The sequence below is a fragment of the Charadrius vociferus genome, unplaced genomic scaffold, assembly GCF_000708025.1.
Source record: "Charadrius vociferus isolate BGI_N301 unplaced genomic scaffold, ASM70802v2 scaffold871, whole genome shotgun sequence".
NCBI classification, from domain to species: domain Eukaryota; kingdom Metazoa; phylum Chordata; class Aves; order Charadriiformes; family Charadriidae; genus Charadrius; species Charadrius vociferus.
In genome coordinates this window covers 80786-98172 of record NW_009646866.1, presented here as the reverse complement: position 1 = coordinate 98172, position 17387 = coordinate 80786, and the positions used below count along the sequence as shown (strand labels likewise).

Genomic DNA, 17387 nt, shown 5'->3' with positions numbered 1-17387 from the left:
AGCGGTCTCCGACATCGCTGCAGAGACTTCTTCCTAATCAAAAGAAAGTAATTGGGCTACAGTAACCCCGATGCCTGAATTTATAGCGAAGCGGTGATCTGTGATTGGTGCTTTGCAGAGCCCGCCTAACTGTTAGCCAGGAAGAGCTTTTCGTCCTCCGAGTCTGTGTTTCTTCGGAGTTATAAATTCATATTTTTTGTAAAAAGCGTGCCACGAAATCGCCCCGGTTTCTTCGGGGAGTGAAGAGGAGACGGTGGACTTTCATTCGGGGGAATTTCTTGCTGTTGGGACCCCAGATGAGAGAGAAAAGACGTCTTTAACCCCGCGTTGTGAAGCCAGAGGGACCCCGGGAACGGCAAACTTTTGTTTTTCCTTCTAAATTAAAATAAAACCCGTAGATAAAAAGTCTCCCCCGTAATGCAGACTTATTCTTTAGGGGGTTGTCTCCAGATTAGGATAGAAACCGAGGGGGCAGCTTCAGCAGTTTTGTCGTAAATTGATTTCAAAGAGAAGGAAGTAACACAATTTCATGGCTGAGCTTTGAATATGGATAAAGATTCGACTCCCTTAACCATATCTTTAACTATTAAGGACACAGTATTTCCACAGAATTTCGTGTTTGGGGAAAATAAGAGACCTTCGGAGGAATATATATATTGTTGAAAAGTGTCTGAAACTTGCCAGGGCTTTGCATTTTTTGTGGTGTTCTGTAAGCGAATAGCAAGATTTTGATATTTTTAAAAATAGTTTCTGTTTATAAAATGAATCTGTCAATGCCTAGTTAGTGCCTATAAAATCCGGATAAAGTGTTAGTTTAACGATTTCTCAGTTATAGTAGTGTACATTATTGTTAAGACCTGCAGAAATCAGAAGCAGACTTGTAGGGGAAAAATGTATGGATACGCTAATATGTATTGCATACTACTTAAACATTAATGGAGCCAGATGAAGCCTCGATTTTCCCCGAATAAATTAAATGATACGGAAATCTGGCCTGTGTGACCAGAATGCTTCAGCCTCAGTATTATCTATAAGTATTCGGGCACACATTGTTGGGTTTTCTTTTCTTTTCTTCATCGGTTTCATAAAACCTGCCATTCTCTTCTTTAAAGGAAAAGGAGAACACTTGCCAATTTAGGTTTTCATCCACATCCTCAGAATGTTGAAATAATTTTCAGGCAATCCTCATAAATCTTTAATGGTTACGTTCCCACTTAATTATTAAGCCTCACAAAGTGACAAGAGAAATTAATTACTTTTTTTAAGGGCTGCTATGAATTGTTTGGGATAATTTTCGATTCAATCAGAAGACAAAAGCCTCGATTGGCTTCTAATTAAAAAAACAGCCAATTTCATTTCTCCTTGGTTGAAAAGAGCAAATTAAGCCCAAACCTAGTATTTTGCCCCATTGTACTTTGTAAAAACTTGTAATGCAAAACATCAGTGGGGTATTTCAGCAAAGGAGCGTCTTTTCTAGCATGGATGAATTTGAGATTCCAGACGACAAGCAGTATGTTGCAAAAGGCCCTGACATTTATTTTCATATGTTAAATGTTGAAGGCAGAATTAAGTTATACTTGATAATAAGTAGTTTTAGTTGAAATGAGATCGATTAAAATGACAAGAAAAAATGAGATACATTAGAGTAAGAAAAGTGAAAACAATGAACGGTCACTTTTTCATGTTTTCTTTTAGTTCTATTTTTATTTTGATGTGTCTGCAAGCAGGCCAGCTAATAAATACTGGACAGGAAGGGAAAAGCAAAGAAAGGGAAAAGTTAGGCTTTTCGGTACCCCACAGTAAAAACCAGACTGGAAGGCATATTGAAGCGGGCTGTGAAATCTGCCACACTCCTCGGGTGAACGTGACATTGCTATGACATAAACAGCTAGAACAAATCCATGGTAGCCATGGAGTTGGAAAGCTCAGGCTGGTAACCCAAATGAGCTGTAGCAATATATTTTTCTGAGAGGTAAAAAAGCAGTTGCTGGTCGTTAGATGAGGGCATTATGCTTCTTTTCCAGGTTAAGTGGATGGAGATGGGCACACGGCAGAATCAGAGTGTAATACAAAAGACAGAGCCGGGAAGGGTTGTCATCTAGCCAGGTCTGTTTAATGCATTTTCTTCTGGGAGTAAGGACTGAAAGAAGCTTAACGTGCCTTAATCTCTGTAGCTTTGACGATTTAGTGTTAGATCGCTACAAATCTAGTTTATTACACTTGAAAGTGGTGAGGAAGCTGGGAGCAACTGGGAGTGGACGGTAACCGCTAGTGAAAGCCCAGGGGTGGGTCCTTTTCACCGGCTCCATCCCTCACATCCACACATTTGGGCAAGTTTCCCTTCAAGCTTCCTCTTTGTAAACCTGTTCTCAGTCCACCAGGAGAGGAGAGATTTCCTTCCCCTCCCCCACGAACAGGCTGCAGGTTAAAGACGGGAGGTAGAGAGAAGTGGGAGAAGAGCTCTCAGGTCTGGCTCCCTAAGTAGCGACAGTGACTTGAACTCCACCCACAGCACATAGGCATTGCTGTCCCTACCCTGTGACAAGTTTTAAAGGGACAAGACCTTCTCCGTTTTTGTAAAGAAGGCAGAGGAAGGAGGTCCTGAACTGAGGATTTCAAGGAGCAGAATTTAGGACTTCTCCCACTTTTAGTTCTGGATGTGTCCGGGTAAATCAACCTGTCTTTTAAACAGTTCCTTCCTCCAAGTGTTGGCTATTTTGAGTTGCGTTTCTGAAGTTCTTTGCTTTTCCCTAATAGTCTGAGACACTGCAAGACTTAGCAGGTGGCCTCTGGCATTATGTGTCAGCATCCTTTATTGTCCTTAGTCCTCAACGTCAAACTGGCCCCGTCCTGCACACAGAGCATTATTCCTGGCCTACTTCTGAGTGGTGAGAATTTTCCTGGTCTTACCAACCATTTCTGCAAAAAAAAAAAAAAAAAAAAATTTTATTTATTGGTGGGTTTATTTATTTTTTTCTTTTTAGAGATAGGAGGTGGTGTGAAAAGGGGAGGCTTTTCTAGGATTATTTCCCCCCCCCGTCCCCCGTCCCCCATCACCAGTCCCCAGGAATGACATTTGCTAGTTAATTGGATAAAATAAACTTGCCAGAAGCTCTGAACAATTTTTAGGTTTGAGTTGCTGGAAATAGCTGTTAAATGCAACACTGTAGCAAAATAACGATCCTCAGGTTTTAGAGAGACAAATCACAATCAACCTTAGAAATAGCATTGATATTGCCCTGGATGTTAAACAGATAAGGAAAATAGACAAAGCAAGCACCCCACCACTTAACTTAGCAAATAAGTGGTAGAGTCTTTCAAACTGCCACACAAATATTCTTACTGCCAAGAAACACTATCTGGAAAAAAAGTTTTGAGAGTGAGCTGGTAATAAAAATTGTTTGCAGTTTCCATGTGAAGAGACAAATATTTAAATGTGACTCCTTTTATACTAAACTTCAATCAAACAGCAAAGATTGAAAGTTCTCCTGGTTTTCCTTTCCAAGCACCCTGTCCAAATGCAGGCTCTGTTTATCTCATACTCAGAACCTCAAACCAATTTCTTATGCTTCCTTAAAATGCATACCCTTATGTCCCTAAAACAGAACTTAATTTCCATGCATCATTGCATGACATGCCCTGGGTTCCTTCTTTGCCTGGCAGTAAGGTGCTAGTGCAGATTACAGAAGATCCTACAAAATGCGAGTGCATTTTCTAATGCAAGGATCTTCATAATAAAAATAGTTCACATATAATGTAAGAAGTCATTCCTAAAATTGTATAGCAGAGAAAACACTTGATTTTTTTTCTTATCAAGACAGAAGCTCCACATGGAGGAGAAACAGATTAGATATTAGACAAATAGAGGCAGATTAGACATTCAGACTGCAGAAGAACAATCCAGATAAGATGATTAGCCAAATTTAGCTGAAAGTCTACACTCATTTAATTACAATTACTATTGTTAGCATCATGAAGACCCAGAGAAATGACGATCTTCCAAGTGAAGCATGCTAGCTTCTTGACAAAGAACGATTTTGTAGATGTTCAAGTAATCACTCTCAATGTTAATAGTAAAAACACCATACCAAGATAAAAAGACGTCAGTCAAGTCTCTGGAATGCTGCAATTATATTGACAATACTGATTCAGCAATTGCAAGGTTTATATAGTAGGGAAGAGTTAAGACATCAAAGGGCTGTCAGTAGTGAAGAAGCCTCTATCCTTTTAGATATATACTTCAGCTAAGCTAACAAAAATATACAGTCGATATTTCAGTATTAGAGCAATCATGACTTCTAAAAAAAACCCCTATCTTGCCTTCTAATCTCACACCTAAGGCAATAAGTTCTACCCCCATGCTTAAAGAAGAGTCAGCTAGAGCAGGGAGACACTACCACCCCTCTGGGCAGCCTGTTCCAAAAGATTCCTTCTTATGTTTAAGTAGAATCTCCCGTATTTCAGTTTGTGCTGATTGCCTCCTGTCCTGCGCAGTACTGAGAAACCTCTGGTTCTGTCTCCTTTGTTCCCCTGATGAGGTATCTGAACACATGGATAAGATTCCTCTGAGCCTTCTCTTCATCTGAGTGAACAGGCTCTGCTCTTTCAGCCTCTCCTCTTGGGAGAGATGCTTCAGTCCCTTAATTATCTCTGTGGCCCTTCACCAGTCTCACTCCAGTTATATTCATGTTTCTGTTGCACTGGGGAGCCTGGAAGTGGACACAGCACTCCAGATGGGTCTCACCAGTGCTGATTGGAGGGAAACACTCATTTCCCTCAGGACTATTTTGCAAATAATATTTCTCCAAGTTAAGTTGTGAAACCTATGTACACATTGACCCTACACCACGATCTTGCCACTTTTTAAATTTTGGTAGCTAATTAAAGGTAATTTCTAAAAACATTGTTACCTCTCACACAGTCCTTAGTTTCAAGGCTTGTCAAGATCAGTTTGAGCTACCCTGATTTGGCTCAGTGGTCACGTTGTCCATGACTGTAGGACTTGTTAAGTTTAATTGGAGTTTTAGCAAAACTGCCATTTAAAAAAACCAAAATCCCTACATTCTGGGGTGATCAAAAGGTGGGGAGAGTTGACTCCCCTGCCTGCCATAACTGTTAGATATTTGCTAACCAGCAAATTCTAATGAATGTGTTTTAATGAATCAGCCTGAAAATCTCCTTGCCTCTTCAGAAAATGACAGCCTAAAGCATCAAAATATTCCTTCCAGCTTCTGAAAGTCTGTGGATCAGAGATCCTCTTGTAACCAAGTTTTACTTCTCTCCACCCATCTCTGGGACTGACAATTATGATTAGTCGTAGTAGCAGCAGTATTAAACATAGGAATCCCAGTTATCAGCAGGATTTTTTTTTACTGATTTATGCAGATTATAAATTTTATATTGCTTTCAGTTGAAAAAAAAAGAGTAAGCAGGTAAATACAGAAAGACAAAGGAATAGTGGGGTCCTACATGTGAAAATGTGGCCCTATCTGTAACTCTCACTTAGTACCTGGAAAAGAATGAAATATGGTACCTAAACCTATGTCACATGCTGTCTTTTCTCCCAGGTGCACAACACAGACAAATGACAATTCTTTCTTTGTGAGTCAGGTTGCAAATACTGATTCAGTCAGAGATGGAAATGGAAACTAGGCCATCAATACAGAAAATCTACATCCTCCCCCCTTCAGTGGCACTCAGGATGTACATGTTCTTAGATGCCATTTCCTAAGCTATCAAAGGTAGTTCTAGCCCTTCGTGCTGAGTGAAAGTGAAATAGGATGCTGAAAGCTTTTTTGTGATAGTACGCGGTAGACACAACTACTCACCCAGCCTATGCAGCCACTCTGTTACTCTTAAGGTATCTGAAGAATACAGGCAAGAGCTAAACATGTGATAAGGCATTCTGTTTCACAGATTTATGCATTGCTCAGGTTTACAGTCTCAGCACACCCTGGGGAAGGAATACCTCATTGATAGTGAGTTGTACCAATTACCAGCTCAGCGAAATTCAAGGAAGATATGAATAAACTTCTCAAAACAGACATCAGTCTGTAACACATAAGGGAAGAAATTGAAACTGTGTTTAACTAGCTTGCCCCCAAATTAACTTTAGAAAGACTCTCAGTAGAGATTTCAATGTTTCCCTAGGGCTGGCTGATACACTGCACATTTTGCCTCTGTTTTATTTTATTTCATTTTAGAAAAATATTAGAGTTGAAATTGATAATCATTAATCATACCTAAAACTTGGTATAGCACAACCCACGGCCCACTTCCCCCAAGAGTAGAAAGTTATATTTAAATGTTTATGATTGTCAACTATGAAATTAAAATACTGTATCAAACAGAGCTCTACCAGGATCAGTCCTAGGCCTGGTATAACTTTATTTATGATCTGAATTATGGTGTACAGGGCACATATAGAAGTACGATGGGTACCAACAAGCAAGGAAATACTAGAATGATGGAGGACAGTTTACGTGTTGAAAAATGACTGATAAATTGGAGACACTGTCTTCAAAAATGTGTAGGGTACTTCACCTGGAAAGAAATATATAAGTTTTATAAATATTGGACAGTAGCAGCTGATCAACACCTGGTAGATCCGGATCTTCAGGTTATAGTTATAAAATGACAATAAATCAACAACAGTGTGTTACTAGGTATTAGGAAAGGAACACAATGACATCATCTACGAGACTGAAGACGATCTTACTCTGTAGTCAGGAATGGTATAGTCTCATTTGGAGTTGTAGGCCTAATTTTTAGTACTGAACTTCAGGTAATGAGAAGTGAACAATAAGAGAATACATAGAAAAGAGCAACAGTAATTATCAGACAGGTCTAAGAAGTATTCCCTAATGGAAAGGCACATACTGTTGGAGTTCTCCGACTCAAAGAGAAGGCTGAAAAACTGAAGTTTCTTCTCAAACACTTAAAATATGAAGAGGAAAGAAGTCATCTTTCTTTGGTATACATTGTAGGAAATAAAAGAACTAATGTTCTTCGCTGCAGCAAGTTAGCAGCAAGGAGATAATTTCTAATATGGAGTAGAGTGACACACCAGAAAACATTACTTGGGAAGCTGGCGGTGTCTCCAAGAATCAGCGAGACTGAGTAACTGTCTGAAATAAAATGTGTTCAGTTGACTCCTGATGATGGGTGGAGAGCAACAAAAATTGCTAATGTCTAGGTACTGATAATTATCACAGAACTGTAGATTAAAGAGAATCTATGCAGACAGGGGACGAGTGCAGGATGCAATAGACGTGGCATTTAATAAGGGGTTTAGAGCCTTAGAATCATAGAATGGTTTAGGTTGGAAAGGACCTTGAAGATCATCTAGTTCCAACTTCACTGACATAGCCTGGGACACCTTCCACTAGACCAGGTTGCTCAAAGCCCCATCCAGCCCGGACTTAAATGCCTCCAGGGATGGAGCTTCCACAACTTCTCTGGGCAACCTGTTCCAGTGCCTCATCAGCCTCAAAGTGAAAAATTTCTTCTTAATATCTAATCTAAATCTACCCTCTTCCAGTTTGAAGCCATTCCCCCTCGTCTTATCACTATATGCCCTTTTAAACAGTCCTTTCCCAGCTCTCCTGCAGGCCTCCTTGAGGTGCTGGAAGGCCACAATAAGCTCTCCCTGGAGTCCTCTCTTCTCCAGGCTGAACAACCCATGTCCTCACAGGAGGTGCTCCAGCCCCTGGATCATCTTCGTAGCCCTCCTCTGGACGTTCTCCAACAGGTCCACATCCTTCTTATGTTGGGGACTCCAGAGCTGGATGCAGTACTCTGGGGTATCACCAGAGTAGAGTAGAGGGTCAGAATCACCTCCTCCGACCTGCTGGCCATGTGTCTTTTGATGCATCCCAGAATTTCACACGGCATTCTCATTTGCGATCTGAGGGAGTACGGGCAGGATCAGCAGACTGTTAGATGTTTGAAAATTGACTGTAGAACAGGGTCAAAGGGCTTTAGAGAACAACTTAGTGACTGTGGGCACACAGTAAATAAAGGAATGCCCCAAGGTTGAATGAATAATTGATACTAATTGGTGTTTTCAATAACAACCTGGATGATAAGAGAGAATATACCCTTAGCATGTGTAGGTGATACAAAGTTAGGGAGGACAGACAGAGCTGAAAGTAAGACATTCAATTAAAAGAGACCTGAGGCACAGGCCAAAAGAAATCTTGTGCAGTTTGTCAAAGAGAAGTTCTGCACATGAAGCACGGGCTGGGAAATGACTGGTCTGACCTGGATGGAACCTGGGGGTTTTGGTGGCTTTCTCAACTGTTGGATCCTTAAAGGCGAGCCTGTTTCTGCATCCAGAGCCTGAGCATAAATAAACCCCTGCAAGCAGCTGGGGTTTCCAACCCAAGTATTTGGTTTTCCAACCAAGTATTACTGTAACAAAGACAAAGCACAGCAGTAGTGTCTGGAGAAACCGACACAATACATGTCACCATTTTCCAGACTTGGCTTCCTCCAGAAACACAGCCCAAGACAAAATTTAAGACATTCCTACAGGGGTGCCCACAGTGGATTCATTACTTGGAAAACTACACCCCAGAGAGACTGTTTGGACAGGACAGTGCTTCAGCTGCTCTTGACTACTTACAACTCTGCAAGAGTTGGCAGAGTTCAACGGGAGAAATTACTGGCCAGAGCAGCTCTGCTGGAGCCCAGGCAAGGAGAGGAGCTGATCAGTCTCGGCTGCGCAGGAAACGTCGTGCTTTCATGGTATGCCTTTCCAGCTTAATCAATGGTCGATGTGTCAGGAGACCTGTGCTGTTTTAAATGCCAGTTTAGAAAGCAGAGTAAGGAATTAAGAGAAGCAGTCAAGTGTCAGCTGTGGTTGCCAAATAGCTGGTTTGCTGTACCTTACGCAAGAGCAGGAGCAGATTTGCATGGTGTAGTACAGAGGTCTGAACTCCATGGACCACCCTGTGCCTGGGAAACCGCCTGGCGTGCCTGTTGAAGAGGTCTGACTGGGCTTGATCCTTGATTGTCTTCCTGGGAGAAGCCCAGAGCACAAGGAAGAAAACAACATGAACAAAGAGGTGCCCTTGCCCCCAGTTGCAGGTTATTGACCCTGTGCCTTCTCTTCCATGTCCGAAAACAGCTTCACATGAGGAAATGGGTATATTACTGTCTTCCCAAGACTTCAAACCCGGTCTGGGAGTTCCTCCAACCTTTCTTCATAGACCTGTTCAGCTCCACCAGCTATTCACAGAATCACAGAATGGTCAGGACTAGAAGGGACCTCTGGAGATCATCTAGTTCAACCCCCCTGCCAGAGCAGGGTCACCTACAGCAGGTTACACATAGATAGCGTTCAGGCGGGTTTTGAATGTTTCCAGAGTGGGAGACTTCACCACCTCCCTGGGCAGCCTGTGCCAGTGCTCTGCCACCCTCAAAGTAAAGAAGTCCCTCCTTACGTTAAGATGGAACTTCCTATGCTCAAGTTTGTGCCTGTTACCTCTTGTCCTGTCACTGGGCACCACTGAAAAAAGACTCTTCCCATCTACCTGGCACCCTTCCTTTAAGTATTTATAAGTATTGATAAGATTCCCACTCAATCTTCTTTTCTCTGGACTAGAAAGACCCAAGTTCCTCAACCTTTCCTCATAAGAAAGATGCTCCAGTCCCCTAATCATCTTTGTAGCCCTTTGCTGGACCCTCTCCAGTGGTTCACTGTCCTTGAACTGGGGAGCCCAGAACTGGACACAATACTCCAGATGTGGCCTCACCAGGGCAGAGTAGAGGGGGAGGATAAACTCCCACAACCTGCTGGCCACACTCTTCTTGATGCCCCCCAGGATGCCATTGGCCTTCTTGGCCAGCAGGGCACATTGCTGCCTCATGGTCATCCTGTTGTCCACCAGGAGTCCCAGGTCCCTTTCCACAGAGCTGCTTTCCAGCAGGTCAGCCCGTAACCTGTACCGGTCTGTGGGGTTATTCCTCCCCAGATGCAGTACCCTACACTTGCCCTTGTTGAATTTCATTAGGTTCTGTTCAGCTCAACTCTCTAGTTCTCTATTCAGTGAGCCTGCCAGCACCCTGCCCATGACAAGGGAGCAGACAGGCTGGTGATCGGGGAACTGCCAGGCTGTAATCAGAACTCAGGAGTGGATGTTTCTTAAAACTTTGTTGATGGAGAAAAGAGGGTCCTACGTATCTTAGCAAGGCTGCAGCTTGTGCATGGTGTGGTGGGGATGAGGCCCATGCAAGCCTTCTCCCTCCAAGGCAGAGTGAGACACATCACACTCACTACTCCAGAGTCATGCTAGGCTGGCCAAGGACATCTGTCCTGACAGCTGCTACGTTGTTGTGTGAGACAAACACCCCAGAAAATTTATTTTTGCAATTCTAGCACAAACAGCATTGCTTTGAAACGAACCCTGAAACATCTGGCCTGGTGAGGAGGAGGTGTGAGTGGTGGCAGGGCCACTCAAGTGCTTGGGTGTCAGTCCTTGCCAAGCACAACATTCCTTCGGAAGTGCGTATGCAGCATCCTTTCCTGCGCTCCGCTGTTGTGGAGACTAATCCTGTGATGTCGTTTTCCATGAGGAAACGGCATCCAGCTCCTGCAGAGCAGCACAGCAGTGACTCAGCCAACATGCACTCGCCCTTGTCCACAGCTGGCATGGGGCAGGGGTAAGCGAGACGACTTCTGGAAGATTTTGCCCCTGAATGGATCATCTTCTGGTCTGTTAGAAGACACTCTCTGCGCGGGGAAAACTGCATCCTCAGAGGTTCAGCCCAGGCTGATGGGATACAAAGGAGGTCTTTTTGTGATTTCTCAGTCCCTGTGTAGTTTCTTGGCAGCAAGAAGGAGGTTGGAAACAGTCCAAAGCAGGGCGGCAGCCCAACCTCTTGTATCTCTGATTGAGGGAAGTCTTTAAATAAAAAGGTGAGAATGGGGATCCCCACCTCTTACTGTCTCAGTAAGGGGAGGGGAGAGATGTTATCAAAGTACTAATCATCAGACTAAATTCATTATCACGCTCCTCCGAAATCTTGTCTTCCTTATCAAATAGATAGGTATGATCAACACATTGGGAAGCTGATAGCTGTGACATTTAAACATTAGGTGCCATTTTTTTGCTAGTTGTACTTAAGCAACATAAATCATTTGTTCAACTGTGTGACTGCCAGGAGATTCCTTCCAAATGGCAAATCTACACACGCAAATGTTGACTTGGGCCTCAGTCGCAAGATAAAAGCTTTCCACACTCGAAATATTCCTTACCAAAATCATGTGGTGTACTTGATCTGGGTAAGCTCAGCCTTGTCACGTTGTTTATGTACTGAACTGAAGGTGGGATATGTGGGCACAAGGATACAGAGAACGAGGATGACCGGGATAGATTTAAAAGCCTCAAGCGTGCCAAAGAAGTCAGATCTTGTGCCATTTTCAGTCTTAACCACATATAGAGACAGGTCCCAGACGATCACATCTCCCTGTTGTCAGAGTTGAATACTCTCCAACCAGGTTCTTTTAGATATTACACGTGAGGAGAGTTTAATGTCAAATTTCCTTATTGAGCATATTTGGCATTACACGGGATTTTGATATAACAGAATGATACAGCAAAGTGCTGAAATAGCGTCACAAGCATCATACAGCATTTGCAATATACAGTACACAGTTGAATCGCAGTGCAAACATTACCGATTTCTATATGCTCATTGTCACATTGCTGGGTCTCCCCAGTGGCTGGGAAGGAATATGTTGGTTGGAACCTGTGGAATGATTACTAAAAATGATCGATAATACAGCATCAGTAAAGGTATAAAATCAAAAGGCTTCTCGGGTAAGACACAGCCGCAGCTGGTATGTGAAGAATCTGCTACATCTGCGATTCCCTGTACCCTATTGCTTGTAAAGCAACACGGGGAGTGGAGTGGAGTGGAGACTCCAAGGCCAAACCCCGTGATAATCCAGCAGACATGGGAACGAGATGGCACCACAGAAGGAAAACAGTGCAAAGGATGGGACAGAGTGGAGACACTGCAGCTAAAACCCTGTGATAAACTGGGGACTTGGGGACCAAATAAAGTCCTCGAAGGTCTTATAGAACTGATAAACTGTCTACTTGTTACCCTGAGCCAACAATCTGTCACTTTTTTTTGACAAAATGCTGTCCTTTGGTGAACTTTGCTAATTATAATGTCATTATAATACCAAAACACACCTCCATCCCAAAGGCTACCCGCCTCCAAGGTGCGACCACTCCTCCTTGAGTCTGCGCCCTGAAATTTTGGTAAACTATACCTTTAAATGCGAGGTGAGAAAATTTTACACCAATCATAATGAAAGTATTTATGACTAGAGTCACTCAAACTCCACCTTGAAGATAACAAATAGTATAAAAATAGCCCAAGAAAAGGGGGATGTGAAGGAAGACACTATCGTGGACTTCTGGGACCAGTCGACGGGCTGAGACTCTCTTTTCCCCCCATAAGGACACTTGTGGGTAAGATTCGAACACTTGGCTATACCAAGTGCTTCCCCGGGAAACTTAGAAATCTCTATGTAGAGTAGTTTTATAACTTAGTGCTTTTGTTAACCGAGCTATATTGCTAGCATTTTTAATATTCGCATGTGATTTGCAGACAGTCACTATCACCGGCAATCCAAAGGAACTCGTGTATCTGTTGTTTAAATAAACTGTACTGTGTAAGCAGCGAGTCGTTTGGGTTTTCTCATTGAACGTGACCGAAGCAAAGGCCGTGTTGGTTCATGAGCACAACTGGGCTGAAGGTGCAGTCTGCTATTAGTGTATCCAGAACCGTAACAGTTTAATATACTAAACGCACCTGGACTGATAGTGGTGAATTGGGCATCACTCAGAATTTCAACCTAGCCCCACCGAGCCTCCCACCTCGGTGAGGAGAGTTAGAACACAAGGGGGGTTATTTTCTGCCAAGACTACTTTGCCCCTTTAACGCAACAGAACCATGTCAAACCCACTGCTCCTTCAAACTTTGTTTTATTTGTTGTCCGGTTTTTATATTTTATGTCGGGCTGAGCCACATCTATGCTGTCCCCTCTGCCCCTCGTGCTGGTGTGGATAGCTCAAGAAGACATTGTTATTTGTTAGTTGTCTGAGGGAACCTGGTGATTCACTGGTGCAGCTGTTTTATCTAAAACCATGGTAACCCTCCAGTCTCCCTGGCTTTGGGATAAGTGCGTCTTTTTTTTTACAGCACATTATTCCTCGAGCTCGTTGTCTTTTTACCCTTCTCCTCTGAGCTCTTCTCCATTGTGGGGGTGTGCTGGTCTGCCAAAAGCGCTCGGGTTTTCAGTGCAAGGGAACAATTTGTTTCTTTCCCCCATATAGTCCAGATGAGATATGCTGTGTTTTGAGCATGGCAGATCACAGGAGCACGATAGCAGTGCAAAGTAGGGGTCTGTACAACCTGTCTTGTTTACAAAAGGACAGATTGCAATTCCATTTTTCCTTTGAAAGTGACAGAATGTTTTGAACAAGGAATGATGCACCAGCTGCCAGTGAGAGGAAAGCAGAAGGAATAGGAAAACCTGTCTGATACTCATACAAAATTCAAAACTACTAGTTTGAAAAATAAGAATACCTTTCCAAAGGTTTGTTCATATATATTCTTACAATACGATGTCTGACAGTAAATTTTTTGCCTACTATTGGTCTAAAACTTGAAGCCTGAAATATTAGCACTTCATTAGGATTAAATGAATAACTGTGCATTCTAATTACCCTGAGGTTATTAATACATACACAATACCCTACAGGAGCCTTATCTTACTGACCTGAACTTTAAACACATATGAAAAAAACATCACCTTAATTACCTGGAGGATGCAAAACCCAGATGCAAGGCATCTGAAAACTTACAGACAGAAACCAAAAGCTGAGCGTAAAAATCACGGGGATAGACAGCAAGTGTTCTCACTACACTATAAGCTTAGTCATTTGCCTCTATCTCGCCAAATTAAATCTGCCTTGATTTCATCTTGTTCTGGATCTGTTCTTAGCCAATGTTCTAACTAAACAAAATTTTAAGTGCTGTTGCTTGAGCACTGTTGCAAATAAGTATGGGCAGGGGTTGGGGAGCAGAATGAGAGGGATTTTGAAATGTGGTGTTGTGCTGATAGTGAGGCACTAATAAGTGGAAAAAAAAGAAGTCAGTCATATAAAAAGAACCCCAAAACTATTCTGGAATACTTCTTTAGGCTAGTTATAGCAGAAAAGTCTTGAGTTTGTTTACTGTTTTGTGCCTTGTCACTTTGGTATAAACTAGAACTGTAGCAAGCATAATACATTTTTTAAGCCCCAGTATCACACTCGGTTCACACATCCACTATTCCCAGGAAGAGAAAGGAGGTATGCTTGGGACTACACCAAATTTAAGGAGGCTTCCCATTATACCTATGCCTTCCTCTGCAGCTCTGCAACACAAAGCACAGTTGCTGCAGCCTAGGTAAAAGTGGTGAATGCCTCTGCTTGGTAGAGGATAGTAACTGATTAGAATAGTTCAGTGAGGGTTACTTCCTATCAGAAGTGAGGAAAAGCAAAGATCATTCCCATGTTTATTAATATACTCTTTTTCTGAAGTGATGCAGATTAGCTAGGGAGAAGAAAATTGTCATCTAAACCATAATTGTTAGCCTCTTCTCAAAAAAAACCCCAGAAACAAACAAAAAAAACAGCATCCAAAAAGAGATAGATTTGATATTGACCATGAAAACATATCGGGACAGTATTAGAAACAATATTTGAGATGTTAGGGTAATGAGCTCTTATTTTAAGCTTTTCATATGACCATAGAAAGCAAAACACTCCTTTGGTTTTATGATAGAATAAAATAGTCTGTAGGAAGCTACTCTTTTTTTTCTTTCCCAGTTTAGCAGAACAACAGATATAAACTACTTACTACATGTTCTCATATGGCACAGTTTAGAAGAGTATGTAGATATTATGCTTCCATTTCCTACATAAAAAGTCAGAAGAAAATAACATTATAGCCTTTTTTTTTTTTTTTTCCTGAAGGAAGCCATTGTTTATGTGTTAGTCTAGCAGTTATTCCAGCTTGGGATGTCCTTATACTGCGACATTTGAAGCATCCTTAGACAATGATTGCGCCTTGCTTTCATTAATACTAATTCAGAATCTTGTCTGTTTCCAGTATTGATTTAGACCCACAAAACAAAAGCTGAAGATTGAAAAGCTTGATCTGCAGTACAAGAGAAAGTTGATTTTCTTACTAATTAGGGTAGCAGAAATTTAAATCTGCAGTTATACTAAAGGACATTTTGTAGAAAATAAGGAACAAAATCCCCACAGCAGTAACTCCAAATGAGCAAAATTAGTAAAAGTCCCAATCTTATATAAAGGTAATAACATTAAATAGATTCTATTCTGCCTTCTGGTTAATATGTGCTTACAGACTCAAAATTGCTTGTGTAAAAATCAGAAGGGAGTATCAAACTACCCATTTAAGAAATTTCCATTTTAATATTCCCCATTTTAGAAATGGGAAGTGGAAAGCAAAATACAAAACTAATACATTAGAAAACCTGAGAGCACAGATGTCCTAATGCCATCAAGACATATCAAAACATTAAAATATCTGGGAAAAAAAGTTTATAGAACTTTCAATACAAATAAAACAAAATGCTTAAGTGAATACCAGCGTGAAAGTGATGAGAATTTAAAGTAATCCAAGCAAACCTCAGTCATGAGGTTTTGCTCAGTCACGTGCAAAATAAAATGCACACACATACTCACAGCAAATGAGTTTATACAGATCCAGGGAGGGGGAAAAAATCTTTCAAATTGTTCCGCACATGTACATAGTTGGAAATGTTTCGTTCCGGGTGGGTGTAATTTTTTGTTTCCTTTGTAGACTCTATAGCACTGTTTAACAGGTAACAGCGAGCGATGTTCCATCCCGCCCTGTGACGGAGACAGAAAAAAACTGGCGGGGACCCCGCCCCTCGCGCTGCAGTCCCCAACCAGGTCGGACCACAGGACATAAATACCCAACCGCCGCTCTCTTGTCGCCACTTATTCGTTTTCAGCTTCAGCAGCATGTCTGGCAGAGGCAAGGGCGGGAAGGGGCTCGGCAAGGGGGGCGCCAAGCGGCACCGCAAGGTGCTGCGCGACAACATCCAGGGCATCACCAAGCCGGCCATCCGCCGCCTGGCTCGGCGCGGCGGCGTGAAGCGCATCTCGGGGCTCATCTACGAGGAGACGCGCGGCGTGCTGAAGGTCTTCCTGGAGAACGTGATCCGCGACGCCGTCACCTACACGGAGCACGCCAAGAGGAAGACGGTCACGGCCATGGACGTGGTCTACGCTCTCAAGCGCCAGGGACGCACCCTTTACGGCTTTGGCGGGCTAAAGCCTTTTCACTTCGCTTAACATCTCGACAACCCAAAGGCTCTTCTAAGAGCCACCCACTTCGACTCCGAAAGAGCTGTGTTGCTTCAAACTTGGTAAAAGCGATGTAAGCGATCTTAAGTTTTGTATTAATCGTATTTCTTAATTTCCTACTTAAATAGTTCTTAAAAACAAGTATTTTCAAAGTAGCTAAACGTGTATTGGCAATCTAGGGACCATCGGAGTTAAATAGATCAAGGAACCTATAAAGCCTATTAGTTTCAGTATCGGTGTAATGGAATCCAATGGGTTTAGGACTTTTCTTCCCTTGTGCGAGCTGAATAACAAAACGCCCCGAACTTTTGCTGTTCCGAGATGGTGAGCTGGTCTTTTTTTCACTAGTTGAGTAATCAGTAGTAGAAGTAAATACGTACTGTTATTTAAATTGTGTTAGTCCCGCTAACGGTGCTCGGCCCGGGGAAATGTGCGGGCGCGGGGTGGGAGGTGTCACAGCTGATCGCCCCCTGAGCTCCCATCTCGTAACGTTGTACCGGAACGATCCTAAGTCTGTCCCCTGAAAGCTGTTAGGTTGGGGTTTTTTTTTTAGGGACTCATCCATTATTCTTAATGTGTCTGCTGTGTTAAATAAAGCTTGGGAAGCTGCTGCCTCCGATATGGGGTCGCTGAAGTCGGAGCAGTTCTCCTTTACCCAGGGACAGCATCAGTGCCTCCTTCGCCCGAAAGCCCTTCTCTGCTCCGGCTCTACGGTCAGATCTCCTGGCTGAGGAAACATAGCAGAAACGTGTAGTGGGAAAAACTGAAAGCTCCCGAATTAAAAACATTGTATTTCGGCACGCAATAATATTAAATTCGAGCACTTTCACATGCAAGTCATCTCAATCCAAAAGCATTTGCCATACCAGCTACGGTATTACTTTCTACTATTTCCAGATGAAAGCTACTCTATGGAAACAAAACAAAAACCCGACCACAAAACAAAAAAATCGACCCCCC

At 42.5% G+C, this 17387-nt stretch overlaps 2 protein-coding genes across 2 annotated transcripts in view; both read left to right on the top strand.

The window, feature by feature from the left end:
* The first annotated feature begins 16082 nt into the window (after positions 1-16082).
* Positions 16083-16464, top strand: LOC104294735 (histone H4-like). Its single transcript, XM_009894378.1, has one exon. It carries the CDS (start codon positions 16083-16085, stop codon positions 16413-16415), a length of 333 nt encoding a protein of 110 aa, XP_009892680.1. The 3' UTR covers positions 16416-16464.
* A 204-nt stretch (positions 16465-16668) lies between these two features.
* LOC104294756 (histone H3.3-like) overlaps positions 16669-17387 on the top strand; it is a 1519-nt gene continuing 800 nt past the window's right edge. The window contains 2 exon segments of the mRNA XM_009894403.1: positions 16669-16751; positions 17087-17137. Of these exon segments, the coding sequence (XP_009892705.1) occupies positions 16669-16751; positions 17087-17137 (134 nt within the window).